Consider the following 19,862-nt stretch of genomic DNA (forward strand, 5'->3'; position numbering starts at 1 on the left):
TACCGAGGTTGACACAGCTGTGTCCAAGCTGGACTTTGATACGGTCCCCCACCAGTCTGCTTTTAAGTTCATTTTCTGTTGAAAGAGACCAACATAAACCTTAAAAAGACAGCTCGTGTTGGATTTGAACTATTTTTCTATCTTTAGAAAAACTTACTTGGCTCAAATAAGCAGTAGGATATGTATATAGATTCATTTATTGATAAAGAGCTATCAATTTGAGTTGAACAGACCCTCTTCCTACTCAAACTTGCTCCAGTTTCTTTCCAGTTTCTGCTGCACTAAGAATAGGGCTGTGAGGGCAGTGGTGCTGAATGTATCATTGTCAGAAAGTGCACTTTGCTGGACTGTGTCAATCTGTATAGGGAGTTTGAATTGGCTTGACCAAAGCCTTCTGGAATAGTTATGTTAAAGTCATTTATGCTAAATCAAGAACAGGGGTGTGTGCAGATTTTAAGACCATTGGTAGAAGTGAGTTCACTATTGTACTGATGTCGAGAGCCGATTCTTTTTTTTTTTCTGTCTTATTTTTGGCATGTTGAGACTTTTTTTTTTTTTTTTTTTTTTTTTATCCATCCATTTTATCCGTTTCTAGTCCTTATGTGGGACTGTGTCACAGGACCAGCACTCTGAGTAGTGATAGTCAGACCTCTCTCTCCTCAGCCACCTCATCCAGCTCTTCTAGGCATTCCCAAGGTATCCAAAAGACATAATCTCTCCAGCATGTCCTGGATCGGCCCTAGGTTCTCCTCCCAGTTGGGTTAGGGTTACCAATTTTCTTTGTGTTGTAACACAAAAAGGTCACAGAGCTGGAATTAATGTTAAAACTAGACTAATAGCATTTTCTTGCAAAAGTATGTAGCAGATAAAAGCAGATAATCATCACAAGTAACAGTTAACTACCACATATTGTACTTAAGTTGTCTTGAGCCAGGGTTGCTGAAAGCAGTGTTTGCACAAGTCTGCTTTGAATTAATGACTTAAACTTGACTTTGCTGCAAATGCACGTAAAATATGATCCATAGACCAATGTGTGCATGTTATAAATTAGTGGGGGCAGATATCAGTTAGAGGTTGTTCTGGTGCCCGCACTGGGCTTGAAATAGAAAGGAATCTATGTCTGCCTGCGCGTATGTTTCTTTTTCCATTCGCAGGACACACCCCAGGATCTCTTGGTCAGCTCTGAAACAACACAACACTTGTTAGGCAATATTGCATTAGTATTTTTGCAGTGATAAAGAAAAAGTTTTGTCCTTTGAAGGATGTTAGCACCTAACAGCCCTGCTCTGACTAATCTTTGCATCAGGGTTGTTTATCATCTGGTCTGCTTTTCCTTTCTGTCAGCCTTGCATAAGGCCCCTCTGAGATATCTCCAAACAACTTTATTGAAACAGTGAGATACAAATGCACACTATATGTAAGTCAGCATTAGGAATGTATGTGAAGCAGAATTTATTTCCATCACTTGTTCTTGATTGAAACCCAGTTTCCTTCTATCCCAAAAGATATGTATTAATAGAAAACGATTTATTATTGCGCTCCTGATAATACTGTGAGACATAAAGCAAACGGTGTCAAGTCAATGCTGTAGAACCAGGGTTGATTTTCTAATTAGCTTATTCCTTCATTGTTTCTTCCTGTTGTATCCAGGATCCAGCACTACCCACACTGCAACACAACTGCTGACAGATTGATTGAGGTTTAGGTGTGTTGTGCAAAAACCTTTCAGCCTTGCCTTGTATATGTCTTTGGATAAACATCTATTTTCATGCCTCCATGCTGGCGACAGCCCATTCGTAGCCTGAGGCATTATGCTTTCAGTCACCATCATCCATGCAGAAATGTAATATCCAAAGAATGCCTGGAGCAAAGTTAAGTAAAGTAAAAATGTTTAATGGGAAAAATTGATAAAGAATAAAAGTAGGGGGGCATTGTGACAACAGTTCATATTTGTGCAGATGTCTAATTAGTGACACTAAAACCTTATTTGAATGTATCGCCTATTATTGCTGGAGAAAAAGTTAAAGAAGGCAAGTTTGAGATGATTTGGACATGTACAAAGGAGGGATGGTGAACAGAGGAGGAAGACCATGGAGACGGTTCATGGATGTAGTGACTTGCAGAGGGTTCATATGACAAAGAAGGATGCTAGGAATAGGATGTGATGGTGGCAGAAGACCCTTAGAGGGACTATCCAAAAGAAGAAGAAGCCTTTATGAACAGAAAAAACATGGATGGAACCTGACTATACGATGGTGGCTACAACCCTGATGTGTTATTGCTATTTCTGTAGTACATTTTTCTTGGAATATTAATACTTTGCAGTTCTGTCCTGTAATCAGTTATGTGTTGTTGTTTTTTCCAGTTGTGAAACGTAGTTCCTAGTGGGAAACTCCCAGGTTGTGTTATGAAGGTTTTGTCTTTACCCATGGAAGTTAACAAGTATTTGACAAATTAACATCCCCTGTGTTAGAACAAACAATCTATTGTGGCTGGGAGTGCTGTGGAAAATTTCTCATCAATTGTCTTTCTTTGTCTGGCACGCATGACTGATTGCGGTTGTCTAGTCTCTGTTTGGTAGATCTGATATCGCATACATGCACGTGCCCACACCGAGAGCCTTTCATCTATTTATACCTGTGATCTTAATCAATGGGAGATCTGAAGTACGTTAACTTGTCAGTGGGTTCGACAGTTAAGCCGCCTGCTGCGAGCACGCACAACAGCTGGTCTGCCGGACAGCCAGGTCGGCAATCAAGTTGGTGTACTAGGAAGACAGTTTCTGTAGTGAGTAAAACAGAAAGTACAACACAAGACTTCCATTCATTTTTATGATGCACTGGATTTTGCCCTTTCTGTAATCTGCCACGATTAAAAGGTAGTTTATACTGCACTTGCACTTTGCTAAGCGATGCAAGATGATAGTAACGCCGGTTTAAGTTGCACACTCGCTCTTCCATTTCACAGCCGAACAGGGTAGATCCCATTGATCCTTTCATTGACCTGTAAGTGTGGCAAACTCGAGAGCCGCTCTGCTGAGCCAGACAGATTCCAGTGGTCTCTTAAGTAATTGCATAGACATTCCTCACACAGCAGGGCACATTCAAGTTTTAACCTAAATACACACTAAACAATATGTTCAGGATACTCTAGCACATTTATGCCATTTTCACACATGAATTTCAGGGTATTTTTCCACAGTTGTCCTTTCTCATATGTAGCACACAGCAGGAAAGGGTCCGCTAAAGGAAGTGATCGCGGTTTAGGCGAGAGAGCTGCCTGGGTAGAGCATGTAGGAGGCAGCACACGTGATGTCCACTGTTTTAATGGTGAACGTAGCAGAGAGTTATCGGTTATGCTGGACTGCACTAACGTCTCCCTGTTGGGTGGCTCTTTTCATCTTAAAATGATCAGATTTGTTTGTGTCTTTGACTACCATCACTTGTATGCTGCAGTTCATTTTTTTAGTACATTTTTTTGTCATTTTATTTTAAATCAACCTTTGTCTTTCTCATTTCTTCTAGGGCGACAGTGGTTGCCGTGGCCGCCTTCCTAGATGCATTTCAGAAAGTGGCCGACTTGGCTACCAACTCAAGAGGTAGGAAGTTTCAGTGTGTAGCTGGTAGTAGTATTCTCCATCAAACCTACTGTTCGTCTCTTACACGTTAGACCGCACTGCTCACAGGGCTAAAACTGTTGCGTCATTGTTTGACAGTCTATGTGTCTTATTACTCGTGCGTCACTGTGTTTGTGTAGCTCTGCTGTGCTTCTGTCATATGGGTAGTAAATCACTCAGTACCCTGTTTGAAGCTCTGCTGCAGGCTTTTGTCCTGCACCTCTACCCCCCTCTTCTCTGCTTCGTTCAACAGACCCCCACCTACACCCCACTTCGGCTACATCTGGACTCTGTGGTAGCATGCTTTTATTCTGTATGTTTATGAGAGCGTAAGGGAGAGGGTGAAAGATCTCATCCCTCCCCAGCCTTGACACCTCCAGCCCTGCACCAAACTATTAATAGAAACTGAGATAGACATACACATTCATCACCTCACTCACAGCAAAGAGAACGAGAGAAGAGTGTACGGAGCTAAAGAGAGAGTCGGGGGAGTGCAGGGAGTCTTTGCTCTCTTCGCTCTCTGGTGTTGAACTCATACAGTAGACTGTATACTGTTGGCTTTGAAGGAGTCATATTCAGTTAGCTTAAGAGCATTGCGTCATTTTCTTTGTGCTCCTTCATCACTTTCCATTTTTGTTATCTTTATTTATATATATATATATATATATATATATATATATATATATATATATATATATATATATATATATATATATATATATATATGGTAGGGGTATCATATACCACCCCTCATTTTTTGTTGCTCTGTTTTTCAGACTTGACTAAACACCTAGCGATTCAGAATAGAGGCAAACATGGATAATGAGTTATAATACACTGCTGCATGTCTGGGACACAGGTAGATAACCTGTCCATAAGAACTTTACTAATGAGTCTCAAATCCTAGATTTACAGATCGAATTTAAAATAATCCATTATACAGAAGTTACATATTAAACCTTTTGTGTGAATTATTGTCAGTAGCTTACAAAAGCTTTGACAGTATCTTATAGCAAAGGGATTTTAGTCTGCTTATCACTGCATTATCCTCTAAAATGCTTGTATAAAAATGCTTTAAACTAATAGAGATCGAACTATAATACCATCAAACCTACATGGGCACACATGCACTCTTTGTCTACCTAATGGCGGTATTCCTGCAAGACAAGGTTGTTTGATTTTCTGTGGTGATTAAAGACTTTACTGAATTGGCTATGCACTAGTGAGCTCAGAGAGCTGCTGTAATGACAACATGTGTTGGAGAGATAATGGGGAGAGAAGAACACTGAGTAAAGATGTGTTCTTTTGATATTTTGAAACAGTTTGTTATGCCCTTTGAGCCAAACTGTCAAAAGTCTATTTATGTCGGAATCCAAGAGCACATGCTCCAACTGAAGTGTTTTAGTGGTGCACCAGTTGTTACCCATCTTAGCAGAGTTAGCCTGAAATCTACACAGTTTTCCTTACTTCTGTAAAATTTGGTGCCCAAACACTTTGATGCGTTCATTAACAGAAACAGAGAGACATGTTTGGAGTTTTCCACTCCTCTGAAAAACAATGATACTGTATTGCCCCAAATAAATGTGGAGGCTGTCAGATTATCAGTAATATATGGTCGATAAAGGAGAGATTAGGCAAGTCTTATTTCTTGCCTCAGATTTCTCAGGATAACAGTCCGTTTTAAAACAGTTGAAGTAATTATTATTCAGAGACAGTTGGCACTGAAAGTGTTCGGTTAGCTCAGTTTAACTGCAGGAGAACGTTAGGAGACTTTGAACTTGCTTTTAGTCATGGATTAAATAAAACTGTAGTGGGCAGGAAAAAAGTCAGGTGTCCCAGACGAGTCTTCAGTGTTGAGAAAAAGAAAGGTAGTGATACCATGTGCAGTTTTAACAGCTAAACTTAGCTTTCAGTGGGACTCAAAGATTACATGAACCATCAGATTTGTATCCATTAAACTTGTTTTAATTTCTTTAAGTAGATTTTTTTATGTATACAGACTTCAGAGGGGCTAAAATTGGCTAGATTTTTAGGTCTTTTTGGGAAACAAATCTTTCAACATCTCACTTCGTCTCGTTCAAGATCTTACTGATGCTTGTGTTGAAATACAGTAAATATTTCTTTTTAAATGTCATAGTCTGTGTGTGTGTGTCTTCAGGTGCTTCTGAGGCCTCACGTTTATGCAGTACATTGTGACCTCTTTTATTTATTTCTTTTTATCTACTCCAATCTTCTTGTCCTCACATGTGCACATATTAAAGGTCAATTAACGTCTTAATCATAATAAGAGAGGTTTCGATTGCCCTTTTGGGTAGTTAATGTGTTGTATTGCCTTTTATATATTGGGAGGATTATAGTATAAAAAGATTTAAGGGGTGATCTATAAAACCGGCAGACTTTGATATCTGACAGCAGGTACTTTTATTGGCGTTAACATGAAAGGACTGCTTTATCAGTCAGATTATAGAAGCAGCATGAGGTTCGACTTTGCTTTGTGGTGTTTTATAAAAACTGCGACATGTGAGAAGTGCATTCCAAATTTTATCTTTGGTGCTTTCAGTTTTTATGGAACAGGACAGTAGGTGTGTGTGTGTGTGGGGGGGCAGATTTGAACCTAACCTGTCACGTGCTGATCCAGGTAAGCCATGGCAGCACCCCATCCAAGATTTAGTTTTAAATAATGCATTTAAATGTACACAGGCTGGTGGGTGTACAACCTTCATGGAGATATGTTTGCTGCGTATTACCCTACAAATCATTACACATCCCTGCACATAAAATCCTTTCATATCCTCTTAGTCCTCTAGTATGAAGTTAGGGGTTTTTTGACTCCACTTAAACTTATTTTTAGCACTGGATGGCTTTCATGTGCAGCAGCAGGTGTGAGATGCAACCCAAAATGCTCCTGTGTTTTAAAGGAGAAATGTTGAGCTAGAAAGAGATTTCAGCACCACCAGTGGTAATTTCTTTGCCAATAAAAACACACTGAGACTGCCATCCTTCTCTGGGGAGCAAGCACGGAAACAAGTGGTGATTTAAAGAAGATCAAATTTGCATTTTTCAATCAAGACTGTCTAGATTAATTTTGCTGTGCCGGTTGGCTTTGTGTAGGTCGGGGATGTTACCCAGAGGGACACCCTGTGAGTGGAGTGTTGGGAAACAAAAGGATAGCATGCTATACAACACAGTAGTGTCTTACACTGGTATTAGGTTTTAATTATATTGTTTCTCTTCTATAATCAGAGTTAGATACTTGATGGTCTTTGTAGACCTTAAAATAGAAGTTTACTGTCCCATTGGGAATAATAATTAGGTTGTATAAAGTGTCTCAAAACACCTTAAGTTATCTGTTTGTATGATTGACCAGTATTATTGTTGTTGTTAGAAATATGCTCTTCATAGACTATCTGCTTATCAAAAACCTCAACGATTCTTCGACTGAAGGAGCATCTTCACTAAAGAGCTGAAGATGAACATGTGCAGTAAACGTCGCACTGAGTTATTGTGGAGATCAGGGTTGCTGGCAATAAAAAGCTGTAAAACAGTGGTCGCCTTTGACAGCTCCCTGAGTTCCAGTACTAAAATGAAAGCACCTTTTTCACAGAATCTAACCCTTTTCTAATATTTTCCTTGGAAAATAGATTTTTTTTTTTACCGACTCTGGCTTCTCTCGTATATTTTTATTCCTCGTGCGATAAGTCAGTTGCTTTATCAAATTAGGATGTAGCCATATGGTTTCTTGATTACTGCTGACAGGGTTTTGGAGTAGCTCTCTCAGGCCTGTTTAGTGGCTATATAAATAAAATGTTTGCTACAAATTACATTCAGACACTATTCTACACTTATTCCCCTGAGCTCTTATTGATATTGAAGTGCATTAAGCCCACTGAGGCAACCTTTAGATTGAAGAAATTGTGTAAAATCTCAGTAGTGCTTTGTAGCCATACTGTAATTGTTTCAAGCAAAACACACTGGTCTTTTAAAACAACCCCCCGGTGTTAACATTAGTAAATAGTCATTGCATGAGCTAATCATTGTGGTTTAATAAAACACTTCAGCCAAGTTTTGGATGTAGTCCAGCGAAAGTCTGTAGCAATATAATTATTAGCTGTTGCTAGATGTTTCTGTAGAAATGTGATTTATAGTGTTTGAATTCAGTGATGAGGACCAGATGTATTGATAAAGATTAGCAGAAGAGAAAAAGCATGCGAACCTCGAGCATTACGCCAGTTTCTGTAATACATGGACCAAGCTAAAGACACATGTATTACCAAAATAAACTGTGTAAAAATAAACACGATTCATCAAGTGATGCTAGTTATGCTCAGGCATTGCTCTTTAGTAAGCTTTTTTCTTCACTGTTGACTTCACTCTTTCATTTATCCTGCACACACGCACGCATCTACAGAGCCGTTCTGGCCTTGAAGCAGTGTGACAGTGTTTGTGCTAATAGGTATAATGGTTCTATTTGATTTAAACTCATGTGAAAACGTTAATGATTAAACATGTTTTGAACATGTCCTCCTGTGCCCTAGAGACTGGCAAACAAGCTGACACTAAGAGGTGTCTGTGAATTTACTGAAGGAAAAAGAGTGACCTTCTTTTAGTTAGTTATTAAATTAGATTCCAGTTGACGGTGCTATGATTTGATTCCACGGATACTCACAGGCTTGTTTGCTTCCAAAATGGAAACCATATACAACTCTAATTCCAAAAAGAGCTGGCACAAAAAATGTAAATAAAAACAGAACGCAGTGATTTGCAAATCTCATAAATCTGTAATATGTTCACAATACAACATAAAAACATGTCAAATTTCTAAATTGAGGAACTTTATCATTATTACAATACAAACAAGGTCATTTATTTGCAAATTGTGTCTGTCGTCATTTACATTTTAAACAGTGCTCTAGCTTTTTTGGAATTCGGATTTTCGTATTGATTTTTTTCAAGATTTAGAGTTAACATTTAACGTTCCTCTCCTTTTTTTAAAAATATATTTCTGAACAAGGTGCTGGGTGGTAGATGAAAAACAAGCTGAGGTAGTGTTTTGCACAACTTTCGCTTTCCATGGAGACAACACAAGGCAGTCTGGAGTGTCTATTTCCTGACTGCAAAAACTTGAAACAGTAGCGGTCATTGGTGAAGAAGGAGACAAAGCCTTATTGAATCCCTGAAGAGAGAGAGAGCGATAACAGGGACACGAGAACAGACAAAAACAGCTTTTCTGGAGAATAATCCTTTCTCTTGTTTCATCAAGCGACAGTCCATTTTCCATGTAGATCTTCTTTCCCTCTGTTTAGTATCAAATTATAGATGCATCATTGTTTCCTCTTTTACAGAAAGATCTTGTGTGTCTGTATCTGTTTCTGTGTGCCTGTGGTCTTTTTTTTGCTTGTTTGTGTGTACATGTATATCTGTGTTACCTTTCTCAAGGCAGCCGCAGTGAAACAGCTGACGGCATCTGGCCTGCACAGAGAGATGATCTCACTGTATGCAACAATTGAGACACCAAAAGCTAAAGTTACAATTAATAATATAAAGAGATGTTTACACTTTATAAGAACTGCATATTGTTGGAATGAAGCGGTCTCTTCGATGAACCTCTTGTCTCGCAGCTGTCTCCAGCGTCACTGTGTTGGACTGCATATGGCGACAGCAGTCCTTGTACAAGCGTGCAGCCTCAGTAAGTTTGGCATGACTGAAGTTCAATATGATGGAGTGTCGGTCTGTGGGGTGAGGCATTCTCTGGAGAGACAGCCCAGCGACATCAAGGACAGCAAACTGGCCAGACAGGAAGGAGGCTGACTTGTGAGCAATCCCAAAATTTTCAAAATAAGATGAGCAACGATATTTGTCCACGAGTAAAGTGATGAGAGGTTGTCCTTTTCTTTTGGACAAAAACGGTAAAGATAATAATAGGTAGTATAAAAGATGGACGTAGCCACCATGACATCACTGATTAGTTAGTGAAGCCTCAAGCTGTTTTTTTTTTTTTGGGGGGGGGGGGTTCTCTCATCGCCATCTTGGTGTTTTGACATCAGATGTGCCAAACAAGGAGTGGATATGATTGTGAAACCGAGGACTCCACAAGTTCATTGACAACTTATTATCCAATGAGCACACGCTAGATAGTCCTCCTTTCTGACTTGTGCAATGCCCGTCGATTACGAAATAAAGTTAATGTTTTATTCAATGAAACTAGTGATTAAGCCCATTAAGTTTCCAGGAAAGTATTTACTGAGGTCTATACATTTCTGTCTTGTATTATATCTGTTATTTAGCCCATATTAGCAGTTTGTCCAAATAAGGTCTGTGTGGGAAACAGTACACTTGTCTCTCACACCTAATTTCCCCAGAAGAGTTCACAGCAATAAAAATAATCCATTCAGTTTCACAAGCAGGTTGGCAGGTGTTAGGATTCTGTCGCTACTTGTAGAGTGTGTACATACCCAGTGTGCTCTTTAAGTGTGTGTCTGCATGTGGATGTGAGCCTGTGCACATACAGTATGTTAATCCCCGTGACTCTGTCAGCGGCTCTGATGTTGAGTCTGTTTGGACACGTTTGAGTCCGTGGAGATGAAATAGACACCTGCCACAAAGCTTACTTGTAGAAGCCTGTTGGATCTGTTATAACCTAAAAAGATTAGTTAGCAACTTTTTTTGTAGAGCTTATAATTACTTTAATCCTCCTGTGATCTATATCAAATACATAATCAAAATAAATGTTCCATGAAAACATTTTTTAAGGCTCTAACCCTAAAGGCCAGATATTTTATTGTGCTCCCATGGTGTAATATTAGTTAGCTGTTATTAAAAGGATAAATCTCATGCACATCCTGTCTGTTGACATCCATCTTAGCTGTCACTTGCAGTAATTACAGGCATGCAGTGGAGGAAAAACAAAACATCAACTGAACACACACCAGTAGACTGACTGGAAGCCTCCCAGCTTTACAAAGCTTCTGTGATTCTTGGACTCTCCTTAGACATAGAAGTCTAAAGTATTCAGAGAATAAAAGTGTATAGTATGAATATTGTTGTCAACACAAGTTTCAGGAGTTTTACCAACAATAATGCCAGTGCTTTTAATTCTACAACATTAAGACCACTAATGGCGAGATGACTGACACTGATCATCTACATAGATTGCAGTGTTTTGCAGGGAAACGTCAGGTCTAGGTATTTGTGTGGATGTTCCTAACTCCTCACCCTCTCTAATTGCAAAATCCTTCTTATCCAGGACAATGCGCCACTGCTAGTAAAAACTGCTAGATAGCAGCTCCAGGAATATGACTAAGACAAAGAGCTCCCTAAATCTGAATCCAACTGATTGTTCGCAGGATGTGCTGGAATTAGCCCAGACCCCACCTAAAACCCTCAAAACCCAAAGAATCTACAGCCACCAACCAAAACCCATCCCCAGAGGTTCTGTGTCTGCGTCCCCACGGACAAGAGCTGTTTCAGCAGAACAAAGGGGACCTTCAAAATACACACCAGTCGTGGCTTTAATGTTGTGGCCGATCTGTGTGTATTTGACAGCTTGCTTCTGGTTGTCACAGAGCGGCTGTGCTACATCTTTCTGACCTCTTTACACTGCCTTGTATAACCTCTCCCATTAACAGCAGCTCTGCCCCTCCTTATGGAATAGCTTAGCTCCACTGAGACCTTTGTGTGCCAACAATGAGTTCAGCATCCCAAAATAACTCCTAGCCTAGAGGTAGTGTATTTTCTTCCATGATAACTATCAGTGATCACTCCTTTTGTTTTTAAATAATAAAGCTGTGAAATTGAAACTTTAAAAAAGAACACACAACTGACACACCCCAAGTCAGCAGATATTATATAAATTGTTGTACTTGGCACTTCTGCTAATTCGAGGCAGAAGCCGTCACATCTGCTGCTTTTTAGCCCTGTCACCAGTAAGTGTGGGCTTTCCCACTGGATGAGAGGTTCAAGTGACGCACAATAAATACATGTACAGTCTCAAGATCTCAAGTTTCTGCACCATTTACTCATAAAATGCAATTGGATTTTTATCCAGGTCCTAATAAATAAAGCACAAGTAGTTACTCTTAACATGCACAATCTGAACACAGGCTGGATGGAAGTCCGTGTCCTAACATCTTCCCCAAAAAGCTACCTTGAGGCAGGTGTTCCAATTAAAGAGAGGATATTGGAGGTGTGGCTCGTAGAGGTGCTCCTCCCTGTAATTAAAGGCAAATGATGTTTGTGTGAAAGGTTTCAGAGGCATTTCTAAAGACCTTAGTACTCATCAGTCCAAAATGAGAGGCAGCACTATGTTTGGATGATAAAAGGTACCGCACACAAACATCCTGAGAGCCCCGCTCTACCTCAGGTGTTGCAGGTCTTGCCATCAAAAAGTTAATAATGAATTCAATATTGTATCACAAGTTTTAGAGGAGAGTAATTAATGACCTCCACAATAACACAGTAGCAGTAGTGATTGTAGGTGTGTATGTTCATGTAGGCATTTGCATGCAAGACATTTGTGCTCTTAAGTCTTTGTGAGTCAGTGTAGATACATATGCATGCTCCAGTTGTTTCTCAATGATGCTTCTGTTTTACATTTTTCAGTCTTTTTTTTTTTTTTTTTTTTTTTTTTTTTTTACTGTGAGTGACACTGGACCATGTAATTACTGGGAACTGACTTACACCCAGCTTCTTTTAATTAAAGCAAAAAGCATTCGAGTTGACATAAACATTTTTGCTTTAACTTCTCAAAGACTCACTGATTTCTAAACCCACATTGGAATGCTCTGCATACAAGACTTGATGTAATTCTCAATGTATTTTGCTCATTTCTCTAAGCACACTCTGTGTGTGCTGCTGTGGACAGGCGTTCATACAACTATTTAAAAAAAAAAAGAAAAAAAAATCGGGGCCTTTCCTCTTTGCCCCTTTTCTGTTCATGCCTTGGCCTCCATAACAGAGCAGCCTTAGATCCCGAACTAACCCACTGTCTCAATGCCCTCTCTGAGAGGGTTCTGTTCTCAGGCTGGCTCTGGCTATGTACATTTCCTGTCTTCTGTCCAGTGCAGACCAATATCTCATCCCTTGGGCGAGCTTTGTGCTGCAAGCTTACAAAAATGCAAGAAAAGTTTTCTAAAATATTTAGTTACAGCCTTCTCCTTTGCATAGAGTATATATACGTCAACATTACAAATTCAGAGTTGTCCAGTTGCCCTTGTCATACAGTTAAGGGACCAGGAACGTGAAAGTCACATGAGAAAGAATAGGTACGTTGTAGAGAAGCAAATAGAGTATCATAGAATCATCTGTGCACTTGCCTATGCACGCATACAGTGTGTGTCCACACAAGTGTTTGTGGGTGTTAGCGCTGTTTGCTCTCTGTTTTTGTTTAAACATAAACCCGGTTAGACCAGTGAGCTTCGGATTTAAAACATCTGACATGCATGCAAAGCCAAATTCAAAACATACTTCTCTGGCAAATGCACCTCAGTGCTGTTTATCTCCGAAGTGCTGAAATCATTATTTACTAAGTTAGCTGCCAAATTGATATTTTTCTACCGATGGAAAAGATACACTGCAGGAGTTATCCTATGTTTGTTTTTTCCCGTCTTTCTCTCTAATCTTACGTCATACAGCAGATGTCATGGGGTAGAACACAGGGAGAAAAATAAATACAGCGAACTGTAATCTAAATTTCTGTGGAAACAAAAATGGAGTCAATTAATCAATTTGGGAAGCTGCTGGCTATTTTCTGATGACATAGCCTCTGTGAACAGAAGCCAGTGTTTTGGGGGTGCACTGTACCCAGCTGATATCCAGTACAAGACAATAGCCGATTGTTTCTAGATTATATTTCAGCAGCATTTGCATTCCCTCTTCTGCTCACCACATGGACTGTTAATCTGGATGCAACCAAGGTGTGATCAAACGTGATTGGTCAGTAGTTAATCAATTGCCCTGCCAACTAGAACTAGAAGGTTTCCAGTAGCAAAAGTATTCTTCCTTGCCTACAGATTACACATTTCTATCTGCAGATATCGGCTCAAATAGATTAGGACTCAGTTTGTCTTAAACTTGGCTGTTTGTTTGTCTTATTGTTGGTTAAAGTGATACTTGCACAGTGGACGGGCTGTTCTAAATCTTTTCTGTTATTATTCAAGACAAAAGACAGCAGTGAAGAATCAGCTTCAGTAGCCCCAGTAGTTATAAAAAGCAGTGATATTAGCTGATATTGTCTCACTGTACACCTCGTTTTTGAGGAAAACATTGATCTGATCTTGGTCTGTTTATGCTCTGTGTATGAGTGTCAGTTTCTGTCAAACTCAAGTGTGTTTTATTTGCATATACGCTGTGTGTGTGTGTGTGTGTGTGTGTGTGTGTGTGTGTGTGTGTGTGTGTGTGTGTGTGTGTGTGTGTGCGCGCGCGCGCGTGTGCGCATACTAATTTGTTTACTTCTAGGAAACTATGTACATCTGTAGTTTTGTGACAAGCTCACAATTGCAGAGATGTGTTGTGGCTGTGGCTGCTAATTTTAGGTTTCTCTTCTTAATGCACTTTTTAACACAAGCCCACGTCCCAGCAGCCAAGCTTGGGCCCAACAAAGTTGACCTTTCTTCCCTGCAGCACACACATAAATACACTCGTTCATGTAGGCGGGGAAGTTGCGACTGAGAGAATTTCCCTCTGTGGTCTCAGTTAGCCCAAATATCATTCAGGAAGATTAACTCTCATTTTCACTTTTTTAAATCTCTAACCTCACCCCTGACTATGTCCAGGCTGTCAAGGGAAAGTGTACCCACACTGATCTTTGACAGCAACACTTACGGTGTGGCTTTAGTGGCTTCATCTGCCAGTGATCCTTCCTTCAAGGACAGAGAGAAGGATGCAGGAGTGCAGAGGCAGCACAGAGAAATCTACAATGTAATGGGGAAAATGTGCTTGTGTGTTAAGACTTTACAGTTTTGAATGTATCATACTTGAGAATGAAGTGCTGCATATTTGCATAAAATGACGCACACGCACAGTGGGATACCGTGTCAGCTTGTTGCTGTGTGAGGGCAGCTGGGCCATCTGTTGCAGCATTAACATTAAAGGTGAACTTGAACAAAGTGTCAGCTCATTCAGCTCTCCCAAGTCACTGAAAGTACTTTTTTCTTTAGGTGTATTTGATTTAAATAAGACATTTTCTATATATAGTCATTTAACACTATGGTTTTTCTGCTGTAAACTCTTCAAAACAAGCTTGTCATACAGCATTCGTTTGATGTGATTAACAATTGTGAGGTTAACCTTTCCCTTGCAGGACCTGCCTACACCAGGTCCTCTCTAAACGGGCCTCTCAGTTTTCTGTTTCCATTGCTCTGTCCACCAAACTCAAAAAATGACCATTTACGATTCATTGTTCCTGTCAAAAATGACAGGAACAATGTCACTTTGGTTATTTTGATGCTTTTGTGTCAGCTCATATAGCAGATTTTTCTGGTGCTTGCTGGTTTTCTTCTTTCTTAAATGCCATTTATTTGTAATCCAATCAGCACTGAGTCCAGACCAGTGAATCTTCAGGGCCATTTAAAGCTTGAACAGAGGTAGTTCCTGTGCTAGCAACAGTTCTTATGTGTAAAGCTGCATGTGTGAGAGAGTATTTCTACTGTACTTGTCGACTGAGGGACATATTCTGCTTAAGTTCAGTCCATTCAAGTTACTCAGTAAGCAGCCAGATTCAGTAATCTCTTTGACTTGTTCCCTCTTAGATTCTTCGTAAAAGACTGAATGAATGATGCACTTGTGTGAAGTGTGGCTACTTGTGCGGGTGGAGGGATATGTGGAGTGGCACTGGGGAGGACAAAGTCCCCTCACTAACTCTTTGACTTTATGGGGGTCTCTTACACACACATGTACATGCAGAGGCTCACACACATGGCAGATGTAATCTGGTGGTCATTACTGCAAACAAGGCAGTGTTGTGTTGCACTGCCAAACAGTACACTCTCTCTGGTGCGTCTCTGGTTTAAATTATCACCAGTATCGCACAGACTAGCGGCCTCTCAGCTTCTCCCCCTACAGGGAAACAAGAGGTCAGTGGCACATTCACATACTGAGTGCAGACAGTGAAAAACCAAACATTGCAGATATTTTTCATATGTTGTGTTTCCTGTTTGGTTTTAAGTGAGAACGAAGTTTACTTCTTTACTTTGAGAAGTTGCTGTCTTGTTAGCAACTTTGTTAATGAAAACTGTTTTAGGGTGGTTACAATCAGTGAAGGTCTTTCCATTGTTGAAGATAAAAGTCTCTTTTCTAACACACATACTTAATGTATACCTTTGCTTGTAGGATTTTTTTTTTCAAACATGTGTCTACAAAGTCTTAATTACTGTCGTAAACCTTCTCCACCCTCTTAGTTGAATTACCTGTTTTCTCTCTATGATTTATACACATACATGTTGTAACAAAGTTTTCTCTTAATCACTTTTAGGGTGTAATTATTTATTTATTTTATTGTTGTGATACATGATGATGATAATGATCATTTGCATTGATAATAATTTGACTTATAACTGGTACACATACGCACTCTCCACACTGCGATCTGAACTTTTGACTTTGTTTGTCTTGAGCGCAAGACAAACATGACTCAGACGAGTCATGAGTTTATTGAGAAACTGACGTGGAAATATGAAACTGTTTGTTGTAAAAGATTAACTGTGGCATCAGACTTTCTGCACATTCCAAATGGACGCAGGCGCCCTGCAGCGCATGTGTGTTTTAACGTTGCCTTTCATTGAGTCATATATTGTTTCGTTTTTTTGTTTTTTTTTCTAGCTTAAGTTGCTTCTCAGTGCTGCATACATGAATACAGAGCCAACCGTTCAACCAAAAAAACCAGTGAATTTAGTTCATTGGTCGATCCTGGTAAATCCTGTCTGTCTATCTGTCTGTGGAATGTGTGTCAGACCAGAAAGGAAGATTAGAGAAAAAAGTGGGGCACCAAAGCCCAGAAAAGCTCCAGAGTGGGCTCTAGGGTAATCTATTCTCACTGTCTCTCTGTCTGTTTCTATTTGTTTCTCTCGTTTTCTCTCTCTCTGGGGCTATTCCATGCTTAAACCCACTCAATGGTGGCTTAAACTGCAGCAGGCGTGTTGCTGCTGTTGAGCTGTTACATACGTCTTTTTTTTGTGCCTTTTTATATGTTAGATATTCACACAACATTTGATGATTGCTAATGGGGCAGAAATGTATTAATTGTGTTGATTTTTGCTATTCAGGCACACTAAGCAATTACCCAGTGTTTGGCATGGGACTGTAAATTCATTTTTAGCTAAAGTGGCATAAATATTTAATGCAATTACCCTTTGATTTTTGGAAACCTCATGCATCATTCAACTTAAAAACTAGAAATTATCTACTTCACAGTGGTTTCCTTTTAAATTCTAAATATGATTTCAAGATAAAAAGTTAAATAAAAGCAATAAAAGGTTTTCTACATAGAGGCCATCCAAGGACCTCCATCCAGGCTCACGCCAGTCCCATCAGACAGTTTGGTTGCCTTGCACCAACTTGCATTGGCTTTTCAACCCACGGTGCCTGAGCAGAAGTCCTACTGCAGCAACACTTTAATTGAACACACTAAAAACATGTAATACTTGCTGCTATCGTGCGAGTGGCCCAATGATTGGTGACGTTTAGGCTTCAAAGATAAGTAAAAGCACACTACGTAACAGAAGGCAAAATAAGGGCAACATTGCAAAACAAAATGTTCCACAGAAATCATTTAATCTCCCCCTCAAGAGAGTCAAGACGTATGCAATAATACACAAACTGCCTTCTCATCTTATTGTACTTTCTCATGGGATAGTCTCTCGTTCTCTTTGAGTGTTTGTTTTGGTCTTAACTCTGACCACTCGTTGAACTAGCCAGCTGCTTACTGACTGGATTAACTCGGGCTCAGCGTTAACATTATTGTACTGCTATCACAGAGACATCAGAGACGAGTGGGAGTCAAGGCCTTAGACTGTATAGAGAAACAAACACGGCACAGAGAGATTGGAGTGAATTGTGAACAGCAAGATCATTGAGATAAAAGATTAAACATGGAATGCAGTGGAATAAATAGCCGATGTTTCCATTGCAATCTGCAGCTGAAACCGAAATGTGACGTTATGACATCTCTTGCTGTAAGAGTACAGCTTGCAAGTTGATATATATCTGCATGTCAAGTCTAAAGACAGAAGAGAGTTTTTATCAAGGGATCTTTGTACTAAAACTACGACCACCGTCCTCCTTTTTTTCCCTTTTTTGATCAAATTGAAATCTTTATGGCAGTGCTCTGCTAGGCATGTACTAAAGCCATTCTCATTAAGTTCTTGTTTGGGGCGCTGGTTTGCTTCTTTGTGGTGTCAAGTGAAACAGCTGCTCATCTGGATTGAGGTCAGTTAGCTGGGTCATCCACCCTTAAACATTCCACTGCTTGGGCACAAAGCACTTAGCTTTACTTGTATGTTTAGGTCCTAAAAATAAGTAGTTTTCTGTTCTGTATACTTTGAAAGTAAACAGCACAAACTGAAATACTTTAAAAACTATTAATAGGGCTAATAATGTATTTTTATAAACTCACCGAACATGTATCTGACAACGGGTAGGAGTGTTGTTTCATGCACAAATAAGGACTGGATTTGCAACAATTGTTGAAGATTAGAAATAATCCTCGTAGCACGCCGCAGTCGGAAAAGTGAAAGGAGAAGGGATGGTTTTGGCAAGAGCTATGCTTTCTTGTTATCTTAATTGGTTCCCATCCATTGCTTTAGCATCCATTCATAAAGTAGCACTGTGAGGCGGAAACAGTGAAAGGGGAGACTAACAGGGGAGGAAGGTGGGGATACAGCAGCTTTGTGGTATTCAAACGAAAAGAGACACTGAATTTGTCAGCTGTCTCATCGTGTTTAGCTGCAGCTTCAAGACACTGATAATGTGATATCAGACATGTGATACTGAAAACTCTAGATATATCCCTATCCTATCACCTGTTTCCCTTTCAGCTCTCCTCTGGAAAATGATTTCTTTTTCTACTCAAATTTTAAACAAGATGTAGTAGTAGTAGTAAGGCTGCAGCACTACAGTGGCATACTAGAACATTCTCTCATATTTAGGGGTGGGTTTTTATAATCGATTTATCGATTAAAATCGATTCTGGCTTGGATAACGTAAAATCGATTCATTAAAATCCTGAATCGATTTTTTAATATTAATTTATTTTGCCCGAAATGCCAGAATCTCAGGTGAAAGATCACAAAATTTCAACAACCACCAAACAGCTAAGACAGTAAATGAGAGCAGGTGCACGGCTTCTGCACAAAGACGTAAACACACAGCGCCGACGGATCAGGATCAGTTAGATGTCGCTTTTCTCAGCTGACGGTCGGGGCTGAAAGCCGACAGCTCGCTGATTCTGATCCGCGGGTCCGCGCTGTGTGTTTACGCCCTTTTTGCGCTGATCATATGGCTGTTAGTTTTATCTCTCTCCAAACAATATTGACCGAACCAGCAGCAAAAGAAGATCCAAACCACGCTTCACATAAACATCGTCATGAATTCCCTCTGACTTTTGCTGACTTTTCAGGATAAAAATCACACTTCATGCACAGCTCTCTCTCTCTCTCTCTCACTCTTTTCTGCATTATTCGCTTGCTTGTTACACACAAGTCTACCGTTGTTTACAGCGCTGTCGGCCGACGTTTTTTTTTCCCTTTTACTTACTTCCGAAAAGTAAACCTAATTTCTGCCGTTCAATATTGAACAAATTTAAACTTTTTAAAATTAAGCAAAATGCAAAACGCTTAGCCGTGTCTCTAATAAAACCGCTGTAACTTCAGAGGTGATGTTCATATGTTGATTAATGGTTTTCTTTCGTTTTTGATGTACTGCAGAATATTTTTATAAAATCCCAGAACAGGAAAATCACCTTCATGTTTTTCTGTGTTTTATCTTCAGCTACTTTGACACAAAGGCATCTGCTGTGATGCTCACACCTTTGATAAAGTCTTGCGTGTGTCAGCTTCCTTTTAATAGATACAAAAATATGTAAATGTACTGATCTGAATTATAATATTTCTGACTGTCAAAATTTCCCAGAATCGAATCGAATCAAATCGAATTAAATCGAATCGTGGATCGAATCGATTCGGGACCTTGTGAATCGGAATTGAATCGATTCTAGAAATCAGTGACGATACCCAGCCCTACTCATATTAGCATCGGT

General features: G+C 39.7%; 1 protein-coding gene across 6 annotated transcripts in view; it reads left to right on the forward strand.

The window, feature by feature from the left end:
• LOC308405431 (protein MTSS 1-like) overlaps positions 1 to 19,862 on the forward strand; it is a 49,496-nt gene that overhangs the window by 4,926 nt on the left and 24,708 nt on the right. For all 6 annotated transcript variants that reach the window (XM_080896074.1, XM_080896078.1, XM_080896076.1 and 3 more), the window contains exon 3: positions 3,525 to 3,598. In XM_080896074.1, coding sequence (XP_080752200.1) covers positions 3,525 to 3,598 — 74 coding nt within the window. The remainder of the gene's footprint in view (positions 1 to 3,524; positions 3,599 to 19,862) is intronic.

This window comes from Rhamphochromis sp. 'chilingali' (assembly GCF_963969265.1).
Source record: "Rhamphochromis sp. 'chilingali' genome assembly, chromosome: 11".
NCBI lineage: Eukaryota > Metazoa > Chordata > Actinopteri > Cichliformes > Cichlidae > Rhamphochromis > Rhamphochromis sp. 'chilingali'.